General features: G+C 36.9%; 1 protein-coding gene across 6 annotated transcripts; it reads left to right on the top strand.

Annotated features, from left to right (window-relative positions):
* Positions 1 to 159: 159 nt before the first annotated feature.
* On the top strand, positions 160 to 20,595 carry grb14 (growth factor receptor-bound protein 14). 6 transcript variants are annotated; one of them, XM_039600158.1, is made up of 15 exons: positions 3,941 to 7,060; positions 7,999 to 8,090; positions 8,247 to 8,416; positions 10,990 to 11,146; positions 12,482 to 12,603; positions 12,730 to 12,804; positions 12,928 to 13,065; positions 15,378 to 15,488; positions 15,622 to 15,717; positions 16,080 to 16,142; positions 17,838 to 17,954; positions 18,266 to 18,335; positions 18,410 to 18,497; positions 18,732 to 18,825; positions 19,364 to 20,595. In XM_039600158.1, the coding sequence occupies exons 5-15, from the start codon at positions 12,511 to 12,513 to the stop codon at positions 19,508 to 19,510; spliced, it is 1,092 nt and encodes a 363-aa protein (XP_039456092.1). In that variant the 5' UTR covers positions 3,941 to 7,060; positions 7,999 to 8,090; positions 8,247 to 8,416; positions 10,990 to 11,146; positions 12,482 to 12,510; the 3' UTR covers positions 19,511 to 20,595. The 6 variants fall into 6 exon arrangements, with proteins under 6 accessions (XP_039456090.1, XP_031599166.1, XP_039456092.1 ...); XM_039600159.1 differs by having other exon boundaries at positions 8,247 to 8,420; XM_039600156.1 differs by lacking the exons at positions 3,941 to 7,060; positions 7,999 to 8,090; positions 8,247 to 8,416 and adding exons at positions 160 to 477; positions 1,267 to 1,384.
* The last annotated feature ends 6,450 nt before the right edge of the window (positions 20,596 to 27,045 follow it).

Here is a 27,045-nt window from a genome sequence, read left to right as displayed (position 1 = left end):
GATAATACTTGACTGCGTCAGAGCGAGGATGATTGTTTCGGGAGTCATTGTGTTAAAAATATCTTTATGTGGTGGATCATGTTTGGGTAGGAGGGATCGTTTTGCCCCACTGGGCCAGCCCTGTGGGCAGCAGATGAGACTTGTGTGTATGTATGTGTGTGCTCTGCTGAGCTGTGAGCAGATGAGCCCCGCCAGGCAGCTTGCTCCAACTGTGGTCTGCACATACTCCAGTCTAAAAGCTTGTCTCTTCTATTTGCTCCAGATGATGCCTTGGATTTAGCTGGCCCACATGAGTGATATGAATAAGGCACTGGACGAGATACACACTTCTCAAAGCCTCGGACAGAAAGCAGAGATTTTTCAGAGTGACAAGGGTAATGTGAGTGGCTTTCCCAGCGCAGATCTCTTCCCGTTGCAAGAGCCTTTAATAACTCCAAATAAACAGAAGATCAGCATTAAACTCTGCAGGGGGAACAGGTAGGTCTCATTTTCCTTTATACTTGACAAGAAGTTTGTTTCTAAAATTGAATCAGGCTTGTTTAATTTGCACTAAACCAAAAGAAGTGTATTCCACTCTACACTTTACAGTGTAAGCTGCCTTGCACAAGAATAGCACAGTCTTATTTGCAGAAGAGGTAGATCTCTGTTTAAAAGCTGCAATGTGTAGTGAAGTGCAACATGTAATTTTAACTTTAAGAGAGATAAGATGATAACATAGATAATTGTTAACGCAGTATTGACCCATTTGTGCTAAAGAAATGTATGTTAAAATACACCTCATACCATGCGAGCATGCTGAAATCTAATTTATTCTTACTTTATCATAGCATTTAGTCATTAAGAAAGAACTCTTTGTATGCATGTCTTGTCACATCCTTTAATCTGAACTACTTCAAACAGGTGGGGTGGAGTTATATGTCCTAAGGGTGGTCTCTTTATGGGGGTCTCTTCCTCTTGTGGGGGATATTTCACTCCTTTATGACCTCAAAATGATGTCAACAGTACACATAAGGCTTAGAAATAAACCACATTTGAATGTGAGTTTTGGTGATGTGGTGAAAGCAGGCACCTGGTATTATAAAAATGTGAATCAGGTTGGTTAGAGGAGAATGGAGCCATGGCTTTTGCTTTGGTCAGATCTCCCTATGCCTTCACCCAAGAAATGACTCATTACAATGTTGAAGCATGGGCTGACAGGCAAAATATGACAGATAACATGTGCTTCATACAACTCTTCTGTGAAGTTTCTTTGTTTTTGTCCTTCAGGAGCACTAAAGAGAGCGAGGCATCATTCTCTTCCCCTCTTCCTGAGCTTCTCCCCTCAACCCTGCCCCCTCTTGCTTCTGAATGTTTATTACCATGGACCAAAAGTTGTACATCTCAGGTTAGTGTCATATTTACAGTTTTTGGACTATGATTAACATGATACAAGACCTGTGTTATGTCCTCTTAGATGTTTTATTTAACGTACTCACTTAATGCTGATTTTTAAGTGGATCAAATGTCAGAAAACAAAATTGCACAACATTTTGTTAAAGTTGAATGATAGAAAAAATGCAATGTTTGGTTTGCTGAAGTCTTCCATATGACCTTAGCATGGTCCAACTGGTTATGTGAGTAAGGAAATTAGTTGCTGTCAGGAGTTAAAAATGCTGTGTCAGCAAGCTTAGATAAGCCACATAGTCTGTGATATTATGTTTTTAATCTCAGGTTTTTATACTGTAGTATTCGAAAACAGCAGCCACTACAAAATGGACAATGAGTGTTTCACATCACCTTTAGATTTTTCAGAAGAACTTTTATGGTTTACAGTTATCAGGTCTGGAGCCTAACAGCGCTATTGTTTGTTTTAGCACAGGGTGTGTGATTACTTTGCACTGAAAATCAGGAAGTACCTACTGATACTGAAAAACCCAGTAGTTAAAGCTTGTGTGTTGGTAGCATAGAATTCTTGACTAGTTTGAAAATGTTATGCGAAGAACCATGTCCTAAAATTATGTAATGTGCAGTGCTGCATTATAATATAATGCATTAAGGTTGTGGATTTGAGTTATTTTATATAGTGAGCAAGATAGATGTACATAGTTTATTTGCAGCTTATTGTAGGGCAGCAAAATTATGCTGGCAGGACTTTTTTGCTGTCAGTAAAAATCCTTAAAGCATTTTTCTGCAATATTAAGTTTTATTCCTCTCAGATTTTTTTCCCCTGCTTTAGTCTCACAGGCTGTTTGGATGACTACTGAGACTACGTATAGAAAATGACCATTTTTTCCCATAATTAAAGTATTTTTGCCTTATTAGCACTGCAGTTATTGTTGCTTGCTCCTGAACTTATGAGTTTAGTCACAGATCAGGCTACAAATCATTGTACAGATGCAAGGAATTAATAGCTTATGAAGACTAGTTGTATACTTTCTTTTGTTCTCTTTTTTAGTCAGTTCATACAACTCAGCAGAAAACTTTTTTTTTTTTATCAAGCAAAGCAAAAATTGATTTGTTGTTGAGTATGCATTTTTAAAACTCACTGGCACATTCAGAAACAAGAGCACATTCATTGCTTTGGGAAGCTAGCAATCATTGGTCTGCCTCAAATGTGAAGTGAGTTTGCCTATATATTTTCCAGGGCTGTTAAATTAGTTTGGTTTGCCAACCAAGAGCCCCTATACTCTAAGCTGGAGTTGACTGTTTTTCATTATCATTGTGGTGTGTTAGTGTGTGTGTGTGCCTGTGTAGCAGCGGGGGTCGCCTCACAGCAATGACTCATCGGAAAACATAAAAATTATAGCACTCTGCACTTACCAGCAGCTATCAGCAGTAAGGCTGCTAGTAAGTGTGAGCCCTTTATCTATGTGTTCATGTGTCTGTTGCCGTTGATGAAATATATGCACAAAAATGTATGGTTTAGTCTTTTAAGCTAAGTGTCTGTAGAGTTAATGTTGGGACAATGGTGCTGCCAGTGAATTGTTTAAAAAAAGCAGTTTCATGGCCAGGTGAAACCTATTTCCTCATTATTATGTGACACATTAAACAGATAAAAGATCTGGAGTTGACTCAAAATAATGAATTTAAATTTGATAGCTGTTCACTGGTGTTCTCAATATGAGTTTCAAAGACATGTCAATGAAAGTGAAGGATGCCATTATTGGACTGAAATTAAAATTATTTTATCAGAGCGAGGGAGAGAAACAGTTCCCTCTCTGCAAATCAAGTTAAAGGGAACCTGTTGTAGTAATTTTCAAGACCATATTTTTATTCTTTTATTTTTCCATCAAAGCTATAAGGACACCCTCGCATTGGCATTATATAGATTCAAGAGTAGAAAGAAATTGTTGGAAACCAAATGTTTAAAGAAGTGTCAGTTCTTAGGTTTTGCTTACACTGGCCTCATTATTTAAAACTTGGCCATGTTTAATAGTATAACACCAGCAGTATATCCATGTGCTTATTCTTAATCTCACCAGGATCCTTGGGAAGATAAAGGCAGTATGTCAGGCTGAACAGCTGTTTTTATGTCACTGTCCTAATGGCACAGCATGGTGACCTCCTTTTAGAGGCACTCAAAAAGCCAATGACATCATTGTTCCAACTGTGCTGCACTTGTCCCCTCATCCACCATTCACCCGCAAAATTGTCCATTTGGCTTCCCAGTGAGCCTTTCTGGGTAGTAATTTTTATCATCAATCATAATTATCTAAAGATAATAATATTCCTCTAGAGATGGCATTCGATTATAAAACAGGCAGCCAAGGAAAATGACACTGAGTCTTGCCATTGTGGTACTTCTCTAACTTACCACATTTTCTCTTAATTGAATGGTTTTGCAGAATTGTGGCAAGACCCTTTGCTTGACATCACTTTGTTTTGCACTGCTGTTGTGCTTTCATTGTATTTTAAAAAACAAGCAAAAAATAGATTATGACTCCACAAGAAAAAAAATAGAGTTCTAAATGAATGAATTACAGAGGTGATACGAAAATATTGTTTACCTTGTGATTTCTTGGACTGATGTTTATAATGGTGAACAAATTTCCTATGCTGCCTCAGCAGTTTCTGACATATAATTCATAATGTGAATGTGTGATAGATTGGCAGCATGTTGAGGGTGTTGCCTGTCCCTCGCCCTGACAGCTGCAATGTGCTCCAGCCCCACCAGAACTCTGAACTGGATAAACAGGAGGTAATGAATGAATGGATGGATCCAAGAAATGTAATTAAATTAAAAAAGCAGAAGCTGTTTTTTTGTCTTTGCAACCTAGCAAGTAACAAAGTAACATAGCGATGAAACATGGACAGCGGTGTTCTTGCTTTGCACTAAAAAGTTCTCTTCCCAGAGGTTAGCATGCACTATATACCTTCATATATGCACCACTGGCCTGCTGCATCGCTGGCTGTTGTCTTACTCTGACAGAGCCTGCAAGGGGTCTTGTCTGAAACAGCTATGGTCAAGGACAATGTGTCTGGCGCTAGCTTTGTTATGGGAGTTGTGGCGACTCTGTTATCATTCTGGGTCCATTAATTCCAATTCATTTTAGCAGCGTGATAACTAGCAGCGTCTGCTTGTCTGTGCTGTCACAAGTCAATGTGCTGTGTTTCCAGATAAACATGAAGTCTGTTGTTGGCGGTTCTTCTTTTCCTGTGTGTTCTCATGAGAGCGTGAGAGTACAGTAACTTTAGTCAAACCGCCATGTTTCGTGCTTTGAGGGTAAATGTGATGAAATATACTGATGAGAAGAGATACAAGAAATTTATTGTAGATGCAGAAAATTAAATTCTTTGTCAAGGATTTCAGAAGTCACAGCTTTATCTCTGTGTAGGAGAAGCTCCCAGGTTGTGTCACGCAGAGAACTATACTAAAATTACCATTTTAAAAGAGTATTTTATCATTTTTACCCCTTAGCTGTAAAAGGCTGATGGCATAATGTCATCGCCCCTCCAGGCAGGCAGGCAGGCAGGGCCTCAAGGTCAGAGGTCAAGTTTTCTGAAAAATCGTGTGAACGTGATGACTCGAGAGCAAGGTGATGTAAGATTTTGAAATTATTTACCACAGGTGTATCTGCGAGAAGGCTGAGGGGTAGCGCTGGCCAGGATTTTTTTTTTTGTAGTGAAACATAAACTATATTTAATCATGAATCCACACATTACCTTGAAGTGGACCAGATATCCAACAATAACACATCAGTATGTGTGTGGCTTTTATCAGATAATGAATTCCAGCATCCTGGAGGTTTGCAACTGTTTCCTCCTTTCAGATGAATGCTCAAATCATAGTGGGTGTAGTTTGTGAAATGAAAAGTCTAGTAGAGTCTAGTTATGCACTCACTGGCCACTTTTTTTTAGGCACACCTTGCTAGTAGTGGGTTGGAGGCTTTGGCCTTCAAAACTGCCTGAATTACTCATGGCACAGATGCCAAAAACATTCCTCAAAAATTAATATTTTGACTTGATAGTATTAGAAAGTTGCTGCAGATTAGTCGACTTCACATCTAGCCTTTTAGATTGAGATCTTGTCATATTTGAGTACAGTGAACTTATCACGTTCAAGAATTGTGATCACCGTGGTCATAAAGGGATGGACACGGTCAGCAAAAATACTCAGTTAGGTTTAATGAAATGAGTTTCAATGATCCTTATCTCGCCCAAAGTTAAGAAATGTATCCCATGCCGTTACAGCAGTCTGAACTACTGACACTTTGCCATTTGATGTGCTTTTCTGCTGCTGGCGCCCATCTGCCTTATGGTTTAACATTGTTGTGCATTCAGAGATGCTGTTCTGCATACTTGTTTTGTAACTAGTGATTCTTCGAGTTACTGTTGCTTTCCTGTCTGCTTGAAGCAGTCTGCAACTCTCCTCTCACCTTTGACATCATCAAGGCACGTTCTCCCGAAGAACTGCTGCCCACTGGACATTTTCGTATCGGACCATTCTCTGTAAACTTTAGCTATGGTTTTATGTAAAAGCCCAGTAGATCAGCAATTTCTTAACTACTCATAGCAGCCAGTCTGACACCAATAACAATGTGACATTCAGAGTCATTTAAATAACATTTTCTTCTTCACTCTGAAATATTTTTATGGACAAACAACTGAATAGGTGTTTCTAATATAGTACCATTTAGATGTAGTATAATTTATCACAAAAAATAGTCAGTTTAAATGTATAGTTTTGCTAAATTTGACCTTGGTGCACAGTTCTTAACAATGGAAAATACTAAAACAGGTCTTACAACAATGTTATTGTTGTACAGATGCTCATCCATTCCATTAATTCAACAGGCAGGTTTTAAATGTTATTCACAACTAATCTGAGATCTGATGTACTTTTATGGATCTACATTAACCTAGTTTTTATGAGCTTGTTTTTGTAGTTTTGTTGTTTTGATAGCTACTCATTTCCAAATTCCTTGTCTCAGAAGGAAACTGAACATTGATAATTAGCAAGACTATATTCATGCTTGTGAATGTTCTCTATAAAAAAAAGTGGATCAGAGACTAAAAATAGCAGTGTAGTGTCTGGCTACAAAGTAAGCATGAAAAAATGTGATACATGTGCTTTCTGGAAAATCTTCAGCTTCTTGTTTTGGTTTTACATTATCGCTAGGCTAAAATTGCTCTTTTTAAAAATAAATATTTAACGTTTCTTTGGCCTTGGACTGTATATTTTAACTGTGTTCACCATGAGAAACGTTTTACTTTGAGAAACTCCCTTTCTAAAAGGAAAGAAAAGGAAAGAGATTTTACATCCCCAAGGACAGAGGAGGAGTTTGTGCTGTGGTGAGGAAACAACATTTGGTTTCTCACACTTGCAATTTGATGAATCACACTGTTAGCACTGTTAGAAAAGCTGTTAGAAAAGCAGCTGTTAGAAAAGAAATATATATATATACTATTTTTAATACTATCATATTATATCCAACTATAATTTATACATTAGTCTTACTTTCAATTACTATGCATGGATATTTCTTTTCATAGTTAATTGTGCAGGTAAGGCAGAAGCATGAATTTCCATGCAAGAAGAGTCACGTTGCCTGCCATCACACCTCTTTGTCTGCAGAAGCGGGTAGGAATCCTATATGGATTTTTTTTTTGTATTGCCTCCCTCTGTGTTAGCGAAGGGCTGCTTTTTGTTTCTGTTCAGTGTTCTAAATTTAAGCTATTTTTCCAGATGGTGCTGGATTAGATCCAGTCTCCCGTGACCACTGTGTAAAGGCTTACAATGTTTAAAACTTCTCAAAGATTTAATCTTCATAAATGTTCTGTTCACATATGGTGTTCACAGTGCTTCGGCTGTGCTATTGTTACTTATTTAAATTGAGATATTTGCAGTACTTTGTTAAAAAAAATATTGTACCATAAAACACATTCTTGCTATTAATTATACATCAATACTACAGTAGCCTTTTGAAGATTTTAAGATGTATTAAAAGCAGGAAGTAGCCCGCACTTTCATATCACAAATGGAATCTGGTGAAGTGTCACTTTTCTTTAATAGGGAAGATAAGTGCTGAACAAGGGAAAGCAGGCATGTTCATACTTTAATTTAGACATCAGTACAAAGTGTTTCAGTATCCTATAGGATATATCTAATTAGAGTGTAGACTGTTCACAAACAAAACCACAATGACATTTTTTTAAGTTTAACGTGAAATACCCGAGCCCAGTCCTCTAGCAGCCACTGTAATTTACAAAGTAGCAACTACAGCTTTCCAGCAGGCTTATCAGTGTTGGTTGATAACATTTGGCTGGTGTTCTAATTCATCTCCTTATTGTTACACACTGACTCCACCGGTCTAAAAAATACTTTCCAAATGATCTAATTCCTTCTGGGTCTCAGGACAATAGTAACTTTTTGGATATGTAATCTTACAAGTGATGATCCAGTTGTAAACAGGTTTACCTACCAGAAATGTCTTTTTATAATAATTTAAAACTCTTGATTTTCATGTTTTATTTTAGTGGATAGCTAAGAGAACTATTCTCTGTCGTTTTCTTATATAGACAAGGCTGGAGGCCAACTTTTTACCACCACTCAGTGATATAGCTGCAGCTGTGGGAGTGCACTTCAAGGTTTAACCAGAGAAGGCTAATTGGTAAAATGGATCACTCTGTCCTGTCCTTGAGATAAGAAGGTCTAATAGAGAAGTTTATGTTCAATAAGACTATATTTAGTGCTGCATACCCAGTATCTGGACTTATTCTTCCTGTTCCAGACTCTATGTTTTTTTCTTTTTTACTTCTCATCACAGACCTTTATGACACAGCACGTTGTGTTCTCACCCTTGTGACACAACTCTTGAAATCAACAGCCTTGTTGCCATCATAGTTTGATGAATGCAGCTTATATTGGGAAATTGTGCCAGCGTATCCTCAACAATGACTTGGTGGATCAGTAGTGGCTTACCACCTATTCATATGTGTAAGTAAGTATACATATATGTGTATAAATAGTAAGATTGCCTTAATTTGGACTTACTATGCAGGTTTTTTAAGTGAATTGAAAATTTTACAGTTCCAACTTGAAAAGAAAATAGCAGTCTCAGTGCACCACATGCACAGATCAGACAGACTGGCAGTTGAAGTTAGTAGCAATGATTATCTCACTATAATTGAAAGTTCTTCTGGAAAACCTTTGTTATTATAAATCAGAACTATATATAGTGATACCATGATAGCAGTTTTCGTGTGGCAGCATCAGTTTTTTAGCTTTAATTCATTTAGATAAATATAAGCTCAAACTCGAAGTCTTTACACATGTAAATGCACTTCTGAGAATATTTTGATTGCTGCACTTTTTATAGCATCACTTTAACTGGCATCTCCTCTCCTTATAACTGTACCCATAACTTTTGCTATACTGAGTAAATTGATACTTTTAGTTAGGCAGTCATGGCACTTTCTTATTTTCCACCTCGAAATAGGAGAGCAGAAAAAATATTCTCCAGGTAATTTTCTCTGTTTTTGCACACTGTAACATACAAGTTGTACTTAATTGGCATGACAGACATGAAGGAAAACATAAACGTTTTCCAGATGAAACCATGTGGGCATTTGCATCAGGGTTACCTGCTCATGGATGCAGCGCTGTGTTTACTGATAAAGGCATCAATGGCTCCTGCAGCAGGGTGTGCGGCCTGGTCATTTATTGGAAACACTTTACCAATGATTAACGGTACTGCCTACTCATGCAACATAATTAGTTTAGAATAGTCAAACTAAATGCACGAGTTATTATTTAATGAATTATTTTCTGTTTTAAATTAAAAAAAAAACACTGTTTATCGTTTTATATGTATTGGCTGCAGTTGTACTTTTCTGCTTTTAGTTACTTTGTACATACAGTCTCCTCAGTGTCTCTGAAATACAGTTAGCACTTGTGAAATAAAAACAAGTTGTAAGGCAGTTGAGTATATAGACTCTTTCAATGCAAGAGTTTCATGGTTCAGATAAAATTACTCTTTCGAAGGGTATATTTATTCATTGTATATACTGCGTCTTGTCGTCCAACCTAAACTGTTCATGAAAGCAACTTTCTGCTGAGTAATGCAAACATAAAGCACATCTGCATTGCTAATGGCCCACAAAGACTCCTTCGCCTCTGACAGACTCTACCCTGTTCTTGGTGAAATCTGATACCCAGATGATTTGATTTGGCCAATTTTCAGAAAGCCACATCCTTGAAGCAACTCAGCTAAAGCCCCTTATGCAGTCACCTCCAACAGTGCAGTAAATGCACATCTTATTAAAATCAGTGAACTATATATATATGAGCTACAATGAACAAATCAATTTGTTCATTGTAAATGCATATGATTTTGCACTTTATTATCAATTCTTCTCTTTTTCTTTTATTCAGGTCCAAACCATTTTAGAAAACAAACCTGTAGTGCTAATATACAGCAATGACTACATTAAACAATGAGTGATGAAATAAACCATTCTTAAAAGATAGTTCTCTTATACTCTCTGTGTGACCTGATTGATTACAAAGTGGTTTACACTAAGAGGTGATGTCATAGGTGGAGGGCCCATTTGCTGAACCTTAGCCCTGTTGAAAAGCTCTGACCTATCTCTACAGAAAAGGTGTCAGGCTTTTCCTGTCCAGGTTTAAGCTACCAATTGACCTCACTCAGAGAAAAGAGACAGCCATTTGGTCTTTGCTCCTACACTTTCCCTTTCCATACCAGCCTCTGACAGCTTTAGACTGACTTGAAGCAGCACCTTTGTAATTGCTCTTGGGCTCACACAGGGCATTATGTAGGTGATCTGCTTGCCTTGGGTGTGTGCATGTCAATTCTAAGGGGGTTGGAGCCATGTGACTCTCTCTCTCCACCCTCTAGTAAATAAGCAGATTGATACCTGGCTTCCTGACTCTTAGTGGTGAGAAAAGGAGGCAGGTGATTTGGTGTCGAGCACCAGTGATACACATATGTGGATTCAGAAAAGAAATCTGCTGAGAGGGAGTTTTATCTAATTGCCTAATTTCAGCTTCACTGTGGCACAGAGCAAGATAAGGAGAGAGCGGGAGAAAGGCTGCTTGTGACAGCTGACACTTGCTGCGCTGTCTGATGAGAGTGTTTATATTTCTCACAAAAGCTCTCATTTGCAATGCTTTGTACTCAGCCATGTTTTGGCTACAGAACTAGCCCAAAATCAATACTATGCTTGGCTCCAAACAAGCGGGTAAGTTCCTGTTTAATGTGTCTTGTGTTCTTTGTGTTTCTCTGCAGGCTCAAGTCTTTATATTTTGTTTTCTGCTTTGTAGGACATTTGTGTGGTGTCTTTTTTTTTCTTACCTATTATGTTGTTCAAATAGGCAAATGAGCTACCTGTTTACTATATGAAGGTCAAACTGATTGGGTTGTATGGTACTTATAACACAATCCTTTACAGTATGTCCAATCTGAAAACATAACTTATGTATCTTTAAAAGTCACTAATGTCTCTCACTGCTTGCCTGAAATGGTTGGTAATTTAATGTTTCTGCTTCAGGTAATTAAAGTTTATAGTGAAGATAATACCAGCAAAGCTGTAGAAGTTCCTTCTGATGTAACTGCCCAGGATGTATGTCAGCTGTTTGTCTTGAAGAATCACTGCATTGATGACCACGCCTGGACACTTTTTGAACACCTCCCCCATCTAGGAATAGGTAAAATGATGCTGTAACAGTTACCCAGTTATTTACATCATACTAAACTTAAAAACAATGATGGGAAAAAAAAATTTTGCAGCATTTTCAGTCAAGTTTACCCATAAGTCTTGCAATAATCCTATCAAAATGATTCTTTTTATTTTTAATATTCTGTTTCAAGGTTTAAAAAAAAATCAGTTGTACATTTCAATGCAGTTAAAACTCACAAATATCAGATTGATCTCAGCATTTTAGTTCTAACAATGAAGGATGAAAAAATACACCAATAAGCCGTACCACTAAAACCACTAACACTGGAACCTGTTGATATGTTTGGTAGTAAGTGGACCTTTTTATAAAGGCTAAATTGCCATGTCTAGGTAACTAGACCCGGACATATCCAAAGCAGGAGGTCTTTGTTTTTACACTTTGCAGTGTGCAATAACTACCCAGAGTGGTCTAAGGAAGGACAACTGGGAAACTGGTGACTGGGGAGCGAGGGCCAAGGTTAAATGATGCTTATGGGGTCAAAAAGAAGAGCTACAACAACACAAATTCCTGAAAGTCTTAACACGAGTTATGATAAGCTGTCAGAAAGAAAAACACAAAAAAAAATACTGTTATGTAACCATGGACTATGACTGTAACTGTAATTATTTATTTAACATATTACATTATTATTTACTGTTAGATACTGTATTTGTATACAATATACAATTATCCATCTATGTGTGCTTGTACATGTGAATTTGCCAGTGATACACCTAATTTGCTGTAGATGAGAACACATATTTAGCCATTTTTAGACAAACTACTTTCATCATTTGTTTCATCATTTGCTAATCTGTTCTGTAGATGTTGTCAGTGAGTGTGGGTTTTGTTTATTAAGCATGCCTTTTTTTCTAACCTGAATTAAATCAAGATTATTGTCAGTAACAAGTATATTCATCTGATAACATTCTTGCACTGATATTTATTCAACTTACACTGCTGGCTGAATACAATATGTCTTCCAGTTATTCAACAATCAGTTAAAATCCTAGGAAATAATTAAGTTCTAGGAAATAACTGTTTATGTTGTACCTCTTGACTTTAGAGCCATGCCCGTAGCTAGAGGTTACACATTAATGTAAGGTTAATAATCAAACTCTTTTCCTCAATGCAACTTTTGCTGGGGAATCATTTTCAGAGATTACTCTATTTTAATTTCAAGAACATTTAATTCCATGTCCTCAACCTTGGTTTGACCTGATTCTAGATAGTATATTTTAATAAGAGGGAAAACAAAGAACAGGAAAAACAGCAACAACAAAACAGGTTAACATGTCATTTCTTTGTTCTTGCTCTCTCTAGAGAGAGCTCTGGAAGACCATGAGTACGTTATGGAAGTGCTTTCAAGCTGGGCGATGGACACAGACAGCCGACTGTATTTTAGGAAGAATTATGCTAAATATGAATTCTTTAGGAAACCACTGGTGAGTTAGTAATTGTAAAATTCTACGTATACATATCTATAGTCATACATATCAAGTCTCTTTGTACTAGCCCACAATTATGTGGGTGGAAGAAGTTAATAACTGATGTCTCTTTCATATTCATAGGACTTTTTCCCAAATCACATGGTTTCCATATCGAGTGAAACCAATGGGATGGTGGATCACTGTGACCTTATACAGGTATCAGGTTCTTAGGTTCTTTATGTTTGCACTGCACTCTCTCTGCCCTGTAGTGGAGATTGTTACTGTGATTATTTAATGCACACACCCATCTAAGGACAAATATTCCTCTACCCAACGCAGACCTTTCTGAATTCCAGCACTTGTCCTGAGATCCATGGATACCTTCACGCCAAAGAGCAAAGCAGGAAGTCTTGGAAGAAGTCTTATTTTGTTTTGCGGCGATCAGGGCTTTATTTCTCCAATAAGGGGACTTCCAAGGTTTGTAGAACAAAATGACTTGTCCACAGAATGTATTATGAATTATGGGAAAATCACAGGTTGTTTAAAAAGGCATATTATTAAGTGAGCTATTCCATACAACCAATCTTATTGCATTACACCAGTTCATTTTCTAAAAATCCACATCTGTACATTGGACGAGGGGTAGTTTGCAGAAGAAAGATATAGGATGAAAAATGCATTGTTCCAAATGGAAAACTGTACTGTTGTTTAAATTGCTAAGGATTGATACAAGACCTCTGTTTGTGCATTTTGGGCCACCTATTCATGTTCTGGCTACATCACATCTCACTCATGTTGTGAGAGGAGAGTGAAACAGGTTGAGCTGGATTTTCATTAGGTCAGCTGGCACAGCAGCCATGCAGAAACTGTACTCACAATGCTGCTGACAATTGAAGCTTATACCTAGCCACCAGCCACGCCAGCACATCCACTTTTCAACTCCTTTCATTTTCTACAACAGTAGACCTTTTGTTGTTAAGTGCAGGTTGACCTTGGCAAGGCGCCCACTTTTAGTCGAGCGTGTTTACCCTTCTTCTTTGGTTTTGGTCAGATGTTTGCTAGTCAGTTACCACAGACACTAAAGACTGTGGCGTAACATTAAAAAAAGACGTAGGAATAGTGAGTCACATGAAAGCAGGACAATGAAAGTCTGTGAGTTTTTTTTTTGTAAAGTTATCCTTGAAACAAAATAGCTATTGATACCATCTCAACACAGCCCCTATCAACATATCTAAATTTATCCTTATCTTTTTGATTACATTAAGAGAGTAACCACACCCAGAATGGCTGATAATGGGTTATTTTTAGATGAAAATGTACTGTTTACCCATCATATACAATCATCCAAAGCATGCTTCGATATAAATGTAGATAGCATTTATCGTTTACTCTTGTAAAACAAATATGTTATGGTCTATTAATTACATTGCAATCCAAAGATAACATCAATTGCTTAAATCCTGTCTTTGGAAAATAGCTCATTTTGAAATCAACCCTATCAACACGAAAAAAAATAAAACTGGTAGGCAACAAAGTACTTGTGCAAATTTGTCCAATGTTAAAAACTTAATGATAAGACACACAGTCAGCAGTCCATCGCGCCACTAAAGGTTTCTGCATTTGAAAAATCTGCTGCTGAGTTTGTGTCTTTCAGTGTTATTTGGATTATTTTCTGTTACATTTTAAAATAGTTAGCTTGTGTGTCTTTGATTGTTTTGCCTCTGTTGTTTTCCCCCTCCTGTCCCTTTTCGCTCAATGCTTTTTGTTTTGTCACTCAGTCTCTGTGTCCATGTCATGCCTCTAATTTCTGTCCTTTGTCAGTTTGCATATATAACTAATAATTTTGTTTACATATAGCCCCAGTTCACCACAACAATATTGCAGAGAAGCTTTATATTGTAAATTAAAGACCCTACAATGTTATAGGAGAACTCCCTAAAATCTACTATGACCAAGCACTTGGCAACAGTGAAGAGGAAGAACTCTGTTTTACTGTTTAACTGGAAAAAATCTACAACTAAGCAGGCTCAGGGAGGGGCAACCATGTAACTCAACTGCAAAGAAGATCATAGATGACAACATACAATTCAAACTACTGGAGAACAATGTAATAAGTTAATATCTGTTTGGTAAATGAGAAGAAGTGTTCCCAGCATGTGGATTCTATGACAGCATAATAAGAGGTTATTCGGGGTCACCTGATTCAGGAGTGGAGCCTGATAACTAAAGGCTCTACCTCCCAAAGAAAGTTTACTCTTGGAAACTCTAGGAATCTTAAGTAAGAGTGGACCTCGAAGCATCTAGAGGCTAGACTGGTCTTCCTGCATTTCAGACTTGCCACCCACTAAAAGCATTTGGTGCATTATGATACTGAAAATATGGCACAATAAGATGCAAGCTTTTGAGTAAGCGGACCTTCTGTATTAAGACAGAATGGAAAAACACTTTGCTTTTCAAAAATGATCTCAGTTTCCAAACTGGTGTTGCTGACATCAAATTCAAAATGTGGATATTTTTAAATATATAATAGTTTTTCCTTTTTAAGACTTTGAATTATTTTGTAATTTTCAATTATTTTAGTATTTAATTTTTTTTGTATTTGTGATCACATCAAAAAAACACAGAAATGTTCAAATAATGATACACTCAACACTCACCTGAGATGTTTCTGTATTCCAAGTATAGACATGAAGGCTTAAGATGGTTTCATGTGCTGTTTTATACTTCACACCTCCAGTCCATACCTGTTCTGTACCTTTGTCTTAGTATGACCTCTCTGTGTTTAACAGGAACCAAGACATCTCCAGTTCTTTGCTGACTTCAGTGACAGTGATGTCTACACTGTTTTGGCAGCCAAAAAACTACACGGGGCACCTACAGAATTTGGCTTCTGTGTGAAGGTAAGAGCAGTACTTACAAGTACTGTAACTGATATTGTTACTCTAAAACAGAGACATGCCAAAACTGTACAGAAGGAGCAGATGCACGCTGATTCACAGGGCTGTTTTGTTTTCTTCCAACTTCTCACCTCAGTCCACAAAATGCAGTTCTGCCCGGGACTTGAAGCTGCTTTGTGCAGATGACGAGCAGACCAGGACCTGCTGGATTACAGCCATGCGCTTGTTAAAGGTTGGCTTGCTGATAAATAACTCTGGGTGATATCTAAGAGTAGGAATGCTGAGTCAGTGTTTGAATCAGATTTAGCTTTGGGAGGAGGTCAAGGGAAGCTTTTGAGTGATGCTGGAAAATCACTCCCACTCTTGATAGAAGCAGCATGTGTTCATTGTCTGGATATAATCTGGATACAATTTAGAGCATTACTCACCCCTGCTAGTCCACAAATTACATACACAGTCCATTACAACATATTTACTTGTACCTGCCATTTGTAATCACTACACCATTGGTCCGGCAGGATTTTAGGTTAACACACAACAAATGTTTGGATTAAATTGCACAATTTTAATCACTCCTTTTTTCCTGTGTTTTAGTTTGGGATGCAACTTTACCAAAATTTCATTCAGCCACACCAGAAGCAAAAAGCCTCACCAATGGTTAGTTAAAGTTTTTCTTGTTTCAGTAATTATACTAGCTTTATATTTTATTATTTTGTCTCATATGTGGCAAGTTACCTGTTTTAAAAGCTACTTTAAACACAATTTTGTTTAGCAACGACTCAAATGATTGTGTGAACCAGCAGGTTAGTGTGGCAACCCTACATGGACCTTTTCACTGCAGACATTTTGACTTGTCACAGTAAGCAAACAGCAGGTGAAATAATAATGGTTCACTTCAATTTTGTGTCCCAGTAACCCTTGACATTAAAACACCTTCCACAAAAGCAAGACTTAAGTAGAATCTTGCCATCATCAATACACCTTTTGCTTTTCTTAGTGTGACTCCTGTGAAGTATTTCTATTACTGACAAACTTTCAGTTTTCTTCAATAATAAGGAACCTTTTAAAAAGCTTTATTTGCCCAAGTTAAGCTCATGCTTTTGTTGCTCTAGCCCACAATCCTGATAGCGCAGAATCTACAGCCTACAAAATTCAAACAAACAGATACCATTAGCAAACAGCTAGTAAGTACAGTATTATATTTAGCAGGTAAAAAGTTATCAGATTCTACAAAAGCTAAAAAAAAAAAAGTGCATTTGACATACATTCATTTGGTGAAATATAAAACTCCAAAATGATGCCCCTCTGACTGATGTGGCTTTGAAGACACAAAAATAACCCGAGCCAGCAAATAGTGGTGTAGCAATAAAAATGTATGGAGCAAATGAGGAATCTGCAGTGTCCCAGAATAGCCTTAGACTCTGCTGAGAGTATTTTTGCAACAGCAGACACAGTCTATTTATGGGTAATGAACATGTTCACGAACTACTCGCTTTCTAAAAATACATAGTGATCAGCTGTCCACAGATTTAACAACTTGTCACCTCTTCTCTAGTGTTGGAGTGTCATGTGTTGCCAACAACATTACTGAGAGGATTTGCTAGAAAGACAGGAGAATAGATGAATATCTTAAATGCAATGTCAGCCTATTGAATCTTAGGTGCTTTCAAAGATATATTTGGCTAGACAAACTAGAATACTAGATTACTGCTTCATTGCACTGAGATAAAAGCAAAGCCCTGCTCCTATGCTGATTAGCACATTTATAAGTAATAGGATTTATCTTTATTCTTCATTTCAAGTGCAGCATTGTTAATAGGAGGGGCTTTAAAAGTAATAATTTTGTTTTAGCCACTCGCTTAAATTGCAAACTTACTGCCCAGCATGGGAATGAATCTAGTATTTAAAAGCATCTTTGTAATCCTGATAAGAAGAATTTTCTTAGGTGTGTTTGCAGTTTTATTTAGGGATACTCACTGTATTGCAGCTTAAATGACTAACTTGTGCCCAAGTGTAATTCCTTTCAAAACCTCTCTAATCCCTTTTCAGTTGAGTTTTTTTTGTGTGTGTGCGTGTCTGGAATCATCTAGAAAATATGAAGATGGAGTCATGTTACTCAAACACTAGATGGCAATACAATACCACAAGGCAGCAGAAGTCAATCTACTCCCTTTTCATAGTACAAAATAGAGAGTGAACCAAAATAATAGCAAGAATTTGGGGTATTTTGAATTACGCATCATGTGACTTTAATTTAGTTTTATATTACCACAAATACAGGTGTGTGAAAAGTCCTGAAAAAATGTATTAATATTTTTAAAATACGCATCAGTGCAAACTGTGCCATTTCAGAGAAGCATATCGGAGAACTCTCTGGTGGCTATGGACTTTTCTGGCCAAAAGAGTCGGGTGATCGAGAACCCATCCGAGGTGCTCTCAGTAGCTGTAGAGGAAGGCTTGTCGTGGAGGGTAAGTCTTAATGTCTGTTAATCTGGTTCTATTAACAGAAAGAAACCATAAAATTTAGGCTAATAACTAATAATGCTTCACTTTAGTTTAAACATCTTTCTGTTGTTTTATTCATTAAATATATTCAAATAATATGTTAATTTTAATATTATTTCCCAAAAGTAAATGCGACTGTCAAGCGTGAGAAAATCTTAATGCCTCAGGCAACTTGCAAATGAGCTAGAATGTTATGCAAAATGAAACATCATAAATTAACTATGTATTAACATTATTTTCACTCATATATTAGTTGTAATTCTTTTTGCCCACAGAGGAAAAGCTGCCACCGCTTGAGTGGTCATGGGAGCCCTTCCACAGCCCAGAGCTCTGTGCTAAACATAGGTGTGTGAAACATCAATTTCACTTTTTTAATGTACAACTGAAAGATATTTTCTGACGTAGCATCTCTGCTTCAGCTATCCACATGGCTCAACCGTGGTTTCATGGCAAACTGTCTCGTGAAGAGTCTCATCGTCTAATTGCTCAACAGGGTCTTATTGATGGGTAAACAGTTATACACTTCTATTTGTGCTTTGGCTCATTTAAGACATTAAACTTGATTTGCAGATATATATACAATTTTTTCATCAGCATGAGCATGTTTGCACTAAAGCAAAGCAACACAATATTCTGTAATACGATGTAATTTACAAGACCATATGAGGCAGTTCACTCTGTCCGTTTAATGTTGGTAAGTCTTTATAATGACTGCTATACATTTTATTCTCTTTGTTTCAGAGTGTTTCTTCTGAGGGACAGCCAGAGCAACCCTAAGACATTTGTACTCTCACTGTGCTACATGCAAAAAATTAAACATTTTCAAATATTACCAGTGAGTATAATTAACTATTTGAATTAAAATTACTGTGCAAAAGTTTTAGGTTCAATAATAAAGTGGTTTGTGATTACAAAAAAAGGAACCCCTAAAATATTTTTCCCTTTATTCATTCATGACCTTCATACAACAGAAAGATAACTGTATTAAATATATTTGCATTCTAAACACAGTGTACCTTGGTGAACCAGTCGTTTCCAAGTTTTCGGCACATGGGTTATTTTAAGCATCCTCAAAAACAGTTCTTTTGATGAGTCAGGCTGTCTCGGTGTTTTCCTGGACATTAACAACTAGCATCCTCTGTAGAATAGCACAGTAGAATAAATTTTGGACTGATCAGATTAGATACCTGATTATACCTGGAACAACTAAATTACCTATAACTTTTGCATAGTACTCTACAATTCATGTTTTTCATTAACCTCTGAAAAATTTTCTGAAATATTTAAACTCATTTGCACCAAGTCACCTGTCTTTTGTGTGTCATTCATTTCTACATGGATTTGTATATGTCTGTGTGCATGCTTCACTGTAGGTGGACGATGAAGGGGAGTTGTTTTACAGTCTTGATGATGGTCAAACACGGTTCACTGACTTGATCCAGTTGGTGGATTTTTACCAGCTAAACCGTGGGGTGCTTCCATGCAAGCTCAGACATCACTGTGCTCGGATAACTCTGTGAACAAGGGACCCAAAAGACAGCTGAGGTCCCACATGCACCTTAATTCCTGGTTCTTCTGGAGAAACACAATGGTGTTTTTGTGCCTTGGAAAAAAAATAAGATAAATAGTTCTTTTCATAATGTGGTACATGACTCAGCCTTATTTTTTCTTATCCGGAAAAAGGTGAATTTCACAACAAAACAAAAACTACTGGTGCTGAAGATCATGTACATTACCTTTTGGCCCGTTAATGTATCGGTGTAAGGATGTGGTGGTAGTAGTAGTTGAGATACAGCAGCAGGAATTTGAGTGTTCATTGAAAATAATCCAGCAGAACGTGTGCTGCAGTATGTATAGAGCAAAAATGCTGTAAATATGTGACATTTACGGTCTGTTAAAGCTAATGATGACTGAATCCCTACAAGGACATGCTTGTGGAAACCTGTAGTATGGCTCTACACTGTCAAATCTGGGAACAACTAAGCTATTATTATACTAAGCTATTTTTTTGCTAGGTATTCATATTTTTTAAGAAAGTTACTCATTTTTTTTTGTTTGTTTCTTTTTTAATTTGAAGTGATAAAATTACCTCTGAGCAAGTTTCACTGCGCATGCCTTACAAGGGATTGACAAAGAGCTGTAATGCCCTGGTGAAGAGGTTCCAACCCCACTGACTTTGCATTGTGCACTGTATACACTATATACATACTGTTATGATTAAGTGAACTGTTTGTATTCATTCATTCATCAGTCAAAAAACTCCTCTGAAGTAAGAGCAATGAAATAAATCCTAAAGATTTTTTTTACATGTAATCAGAAATGACAGATATTTGAATTCACTGTAAATTGAAATTTAGGTTTTGTAATTTCCCGAGATTCAGGCAGACAATTTGCAACACCTGGGTTGATTGTATTTTTGATGTTATAGCCACACCTGTGGATATACGGTGTCAGATACTTTTTTTAATGACGTTAGTCCTTCTACCATTGATATTCAGCTTCATACAATCTTTTTTTTGTAACAGCAACAATGCAAGAACAAGGTATTTTAAATCACAGTAGCTGGAAAACAATGCATTTTTGTAAATAAACTCATATAAACCTGTCTGTTGTAAGGTGTGATTTTTGTATGATTGTTTTGGTTGTTTTAACAACAGGCTGCAAGGCAAACACATGGCTTGTTAACCCACCATAAAGTAGGTTGAAGTGATGCTTAGAAATTCACTTAATGTTTATACATGGTCTGTACATAATCTTTATTGCTGATTATACATATACCTGTAAAGATAAGATCTGGTATTGTGTGCAGGAACCACTATGCTAATAAACTCACCCTTTCTTTAAATAGCAGTAACATATGACAGTACACTGGAACAATATATTATTGTCTTTTTGAGTAATATAGGGCGTACAGGGTTATCATATAAATGCAGTTAAACTCGAGCAAAGTATAAGATTCCTCCTGAGCCGACTCATCAGCACACAGAGGGGTGCTGCCCTGTTCAGAAAGATTTTTATAGTGCCAACGTAAGTCGTGATTTTCTAATGGAATCCAGCTCATAGTTAAATTTAGCCACACTATATAGTCTGCATATGGCTCTCATCAGGCTAATACTGTCTGGAATGAATTATTGAACTTTTGGGGCAATATGTATATATCTAATTTATTTTCTCTCAACAGCACTGGCTGACTTTTATAACCACTAGATGGTACTAGAAGCATTTTACTTTTGCTTGTTGAAGTTTATGTTTGAAATAATAGCTCAGGTGCAATTCTAGTTACATAATACATATACAGTTTGTGATAAAGATGCTATTTTGGTTTGTGTAAATTAAAGTTGCTTAAGACATAGAACTAAGACACTTTAATTATTAAATATAATCAATTGTTATTGCAACAGTCTGCTAATAATGGTAAAATGCATGAAAAAATATCAAAATGTTGATATATATTGCAATAATTCAATGAATTTTACACTGACTGCCTGAATACACCAGTGGTTAGTGAATTAATATCAGTTTCAAGTATGGTATTTGAGGTAATTATGTCACCTACAATCGACTTTAAAGGATTAATAGAATTAGAAAAATTTAGCAAAGGATAAGGGATCGCGACGGCTGTGCAGTAAATGAAACAGAACAAAATTGTCTCGAAGCATCTGTGTTAAACAATCTTCTCTGTTGTGATACAAACACATTGCCCCCATACCTCCCCTGTTCTACTTCAGTAGCACATTTTGAAACAGTGCGCACATCCAAGGGAGATGTGCGCACACAGAGAAGTCTTAAATGCACCCCTGCTTCCGAGGTCTTGTGCTAAATGTTGTTTTGGATGTATTCCTGCCATTGATCGGAGTCTGGCTGGAGGGGGAGAGATGGCAGCTGGGAGAGACTGCGCTTCCTTTAATGAATTCATCCTCCTCTATCCTGCCCAAACGGCCTGTGGATACACCATCTTTCCCAGTAAAGAAAACCTCTCTCTGCCATGTCTCGGCCCTCATGGACAACCACCAGTGTTCCTAACACTTCATGCTACTGCACTGAATTTACTCCTGCGTGCACTTTTACTCTTATGACTTCAGGTTTTGTACTTGAGAGCTGTCAACTTTGCTCTGTTCTTAAATGACCCTCATGTTGCATTCCCCAAGTCTGGATTCAATTATCTGATTTTAGCCAGTTACTGATTATCTCCAATGAAATGAAGACCTTGCTGTTTGCTTTGCTCTTGATCAACAAAAAGCCATTATCTCAGCTTGGTTTTGAGTCCAGGCAGAGTCTATAAGGAAATGAAAATAGTTTTGTTTCAGGGATGCGTAACAGTTAGAGGCTTTAACTGTTCTTTTGCAAAAGGAATTCCCATCATGAATATCTAAAGCCAGAAGCAAATCCAGAAGCACTACGGTGGCTACAGTGGACTTAAGCAGCAATAATTATGGGTCAGTTTGAAAAAACTATGAAATATATGGCATTATTACAGATACAGGGTAAAATACATATTAAAATATGCTGGACTTCTTGTTTTACTTATATTGAATAATTTACAATATTTAGACTGAGTGTTATTTGGTCTCTGGTGTTTTTGCTCTTTCTGTATGTTAATGTTGTAAAGAGGAAAATTATTCTTAGTAAAAAATAAATAAAATAATTGCCATTTTAAATAAAATCAGAAGCTGTTGGAGGTCATGCAAACAGAAAGGACTGGTAACTATAAACCTATATATGTGAGAGTATGCAGACTGGCTCATGTAGATGGTTTTAAATAGTAACCAGTTTTAGTTTAAATTCTATTAATTTATTATTAATTGCTAAGATGGTACTTGTTCTCTGTACTGTATGTCTGAAAGGTCATTCAGTATTTTGTTTATTTCTTGTTTAGAATTATGATTTCACAAAAGAAACATTGGACTCTATAATTAATAAAAACAAAACAAAAAAAACAAGTAATTAAGACTAATAAGACTTATAATTTGTGGACTGTTAAATGTATACATTAACACAGCAACAACAATGGGAATACATTTGTTGTTAATCAGTAGCTGCTATACCAGTGTGCATCTTCTATACTTTCTTACAGACTGTGTGAGATTTGACAGCGTGGTTTGTGCCGTGGTGTGAGGAGGAATTTCTTGGTGTATTGAGCATCTTTGGTAATGTATTATGTCTCAGATAATTGCTCAGACAGTGCTTGCTCTATAAGTAGCCTTTCTAACCTCTGATATATTTTTCTGGGGGTCTTGGAACTGGCAAACGGTAAGTGCCAAGCTTTGTTAATTACAAGGATAACAAATGCACTTGTCAAATAATGGATGTGGTTGGCAATTTCAAGTTTTAATAATCAATTACTGGCAGTAATTCTCTGTGGAGTCACAGGATAGTCATTAAATCTCAAAAGGCGGGACACATACTATGTAGCTTTTTCCTAAGCCCTATTTTTAAATACATAAGGGAACACGGTGTGCTTTAATGTGTTCAATTTTGTTGCCTTATTACAATGTAAAGTAGCCCAGTTATACATAGACAGTGTATTGCCCTGTTCCTGAAAAATAACAGTGTGGTAAATTGTCATATTAATGCTTCTTCATAAAGGAACAGAGATGTTACGGCACAGTAAAGTTTCCACTTTTATTATGTCAAAGCCAGAAGTTTCATTTAGCACCAAGTCCTATATGAACTCACATTCAGCAGACAAATCTGTTTTTTCTTTCTTTTTAGGCCTGATACGCCTCTGAATGTGGCCTTTTTGATCTTTAAAAACAAGAACGTAGTGGTATTGAATCATTTTTTGCTGTTGTTTTTTTTCCTATACAGCAGGGTTCCTGTTATTGTATATGCAGTCCACCTTCAAAGCTGAAACATTGCAGAGGTTCTTCTTGACCTTGAGAAATTAACATGGGAGGACTGGCTTTGCTCTGAGGGAGTCCTATAGAGGCCACGTCCCCTCCTAATCCCCAGTTGAAAGGCATACCTCTACTGCTCAGAGAAAACAGAAACAACCCAGCAAGTCAAGTATTTACATGAAATGTATACATGAAAAGTATTTCTTATCTAAGTACACGAAATGTGAAACATTTACTTAGATGAAAACATTTCATTTCATTCTGACTGTTTTATCCAGATCTCATTAATCTACATTAATCTCTTTGTGATTAACGTACACAGGGACAGAACAAAGTGCTCGTGAGGGAATGAGGTGGAGAGCAGGAGGGAGACCGGGACTGAGTTTGGCCCTGCACAGTTGAACAAACACAGAATCTGAAGTGCAGCGCCCTGTGTGGCTTCCCACCAACTGAACAACATTAAGGCAGTCCTCCATGTAAAACCTGCTCACTTTTCCCACAAACTCTTCAGTTTGGCAAACGGGCAGCTGCTCAGCAGGGAGGAGCTCTCACTGGAAGGCAGACAGCAAGCTTTGGACAGCAGGGAGACATAAACCACAGCTTCTGGTGGTGATGGACTGATGTTTTAGGTGATCAAAAGGATGGATAAGAAAAGGAAAACGACAGGGGTAAAACCAGGAGGGGGTCTTGGAGAGGAAAACATTTTGGACTAAAGCTAGAAAGACATGAAAAGCAAAGTACAGCTGATATGCTTGACCGTGCAGCACTTGGGGTGAATATTTTTGTACACTGAAAAAGTACACCGAAACTCTCGGGTTCCCTTTCTTATTTTAGCTATCATTCATACCTTAACATGTAGCTGTGTAGAGACACTCCAAATCAATGTGATATATGTCATGGGACAATTTACTCCAAGGGCACAAATTAGGATGATATATTGTACTGGTATTTTTTTCCTGCAAAATAGGTCAAAATGTTCACCGTGCTACACACAGATACACATTTACATGTTCACCAGCACATTTGCACACGTACTGGATCAATTTAAATTCCTTCCTACATTTTCTCATTTACATGGTGTGTGAGAGACTCCTGAACAGAGTAGGAAGCCTTGTGGAAGAATTAGGAAATGGTCCATTTCTGAGAACACAGCGGAATAGAGGCAGAGCAGCATATGTTGGGATTTGAATGGTCAATCGATGAATAACCCAGAGCGGTGTTTTTCTGTGCAGACTGGCAGCCGTTGTGTAGCGGTATCCGTGTGTATGTGTGTGAGTGTGTGAGTGTGTAAGAGAGAGGGAGAGATGGGGGCATGGAGGAGTGGGGATTCATCCTTCCCCAAAGTATTACGCAGTGGTCAAAAATATTTGCAATGCCAGGAGGTATTTTGAAAAATTCAATACCGTGCTGACCTTTTGCTGGGCATTTGTGAGCAGATTCACTCTCTGTTTAATCTGGCTCAGAGTCAGGGAAGATTGGTGTTACTATATCATGTTGTTGATTTTAAATTATGGTAATCTATTCTGCTCATACTTTTTCTTTGATGTCTTTATTAAAATCTTTTGTTTTACAGTCAGGGTTGTATACCACAAATTTCACAAAACAAGAACCTAAAAATTAAACGGACACGAAATGGACAAGAGTGCATGTGCTATAAAACAGAGAGCTGCCTATAGAATTTATAAATGGATTTTATGTAATGCAGGAGTATTTATTCCCCTTTTACAAATATAAACTCCATGATTAAAAATAATTCAATTCTTTATTTTTTCATACATCTAAAATATATATACATTCATACTCATGTGTAGAAATACTGCTTGTTATTTCATTTTTAGTAGCTCGGATCTTCTAACTGATGAAGATTTGAGAGTCCTTCTTCTACAAAATACCACCACAAGAGGGCAGAAAGTGTCCAAATACATAATCTAATAAATTTCTGATTTATTAGATAAAGTCCCAAATAATTTATTCTATACATTTACTTATTTTCATGAGAGTACGATAGTAGTACTGTGAAGAAAATGCTATTATTCAGTACAAGCAGACACTTATGATAATGCCATCAATGTTTACTATCAGTATTTTTTATAGCGATAATCACATGCAAGTACACTCATTTAGTGTCTGTATTAATTTCAAATAATATTTATTAAAGAACAGGAAAATAAAGCAGACAAAAATAAAAATATTTTCCCAAGATCAAAGTCTAACTGGAAACAAAATGAAAACAATCTGTAAAATGTCAGTGGCATTAAAATGATACATGTAAATATAAATGTGACTTCTGATTAAAATTAGTAACAGTGGCCAGATGGTATTGGAGAATTTATACAGTAGATATGTCATATTTAATTCTTGGAATTCAAGCTAAAAATTGGGAAAGAGCTGTACAGGGACAAACAAATAAAATGAAGATGTAACTGACTATAGATTAAATAAATTCCAATAAAATCTTAAATAGGAGTCATGCCATCAGTTGTTGATGCCATTTCTTCAGTCTGCAGAGCTGAGACTTTGCTGACTAATCACCACTTTAATGCTGATCAATACTTCCTGGGGTAGGTGCTCTCCCATAAGCTCTACAGCAATTTGGGACAATTAAAGTAGCACTGATATATGTAACACAGTCCCACTGATTAGCTATGACCTACACTGCATACCTGCAATACCTGACTGACAGCTTTATTGTCAAAGCTAAAATCGTGGAGTTATAGTGTTTGAATCCATTTTACACACTTAGTGGCTGCCTTTTACTTTTTACTACCCTCTTAGTAGTGAAAGCAATGCTGTCATAATATTATTGACTGAAATTTCACTGGAATTACTGTTCAAGTGATGCTTTGTTAAAAGTTTTCATTATGCTGTGTGCAAAGTGTTTCCTCTTAGCAGCGGTGTTAAGATCAAAATATTCTCTGACATGTGTGCAGTGAAGTGAAACATAAAAACTTCAAGACAGGATTTGACACTGTCAGTCATTTAGCAAGGGGCAACCAAGTAGTCGGGGTCTTAGCACGACCCTCGGAAAGCCCGGAACTAAAAGCTTGTTTTCATCGGCAACTATGAAAATTGTTATTTGATGTAATTAGTTGGATAAGTAAGCATTTACTGTTGCCTGAGTAAATGACACACTATTTCTTGTAACAAAAATGATCAGCAATAGAGTATATCAGCAGTAATTCATTGGGTTATATTCTATGCAAGGCCATCATAATTTC

Source organism: Oreochromis aureus, linkage group 16 (genome assembly GCF_013358895.1).
Source record: "Oreochromis aureus strain Israel breed Guangdong linkage group 16, ZZ_aureus, whole genome shotgun sequence".
NCBI classification, from domain to species: Eukaryota; Metazoa; Chordata; class Actinopteri; order Cichliformes; family Cichlidae; genus Oreochromis; species Oreochromis aureus.
Note: the sequence above shows the minus strand (reverse complement) of the source record. Positions and strands in the feature narration are given on the sequence as shown.

Bases quoted from the DNA above. Each gene is read 5' to 3' on its own strand.
- grb14 (XM_039600156.1), top strand. From the start codon at position 290: ATGAGTGATATGAATAAGGCACTGGACGAGATACACACTTCTCAAAGC. The intron at 1,385-10,989 runs GTTAGTGTCATA...TTTCTGCTTCAG, and splicing joins CCAAAAGTTGTACATCTCAG to GTAATTAAAGTTTATAGTGA. The intron at 18,826-19,363 runs GTGAGTATAATT...GCTTCACTGTAG, and splicing joins AACATTTTCAAATATTACCA to GTGGACGATGAAGGGGAGTT.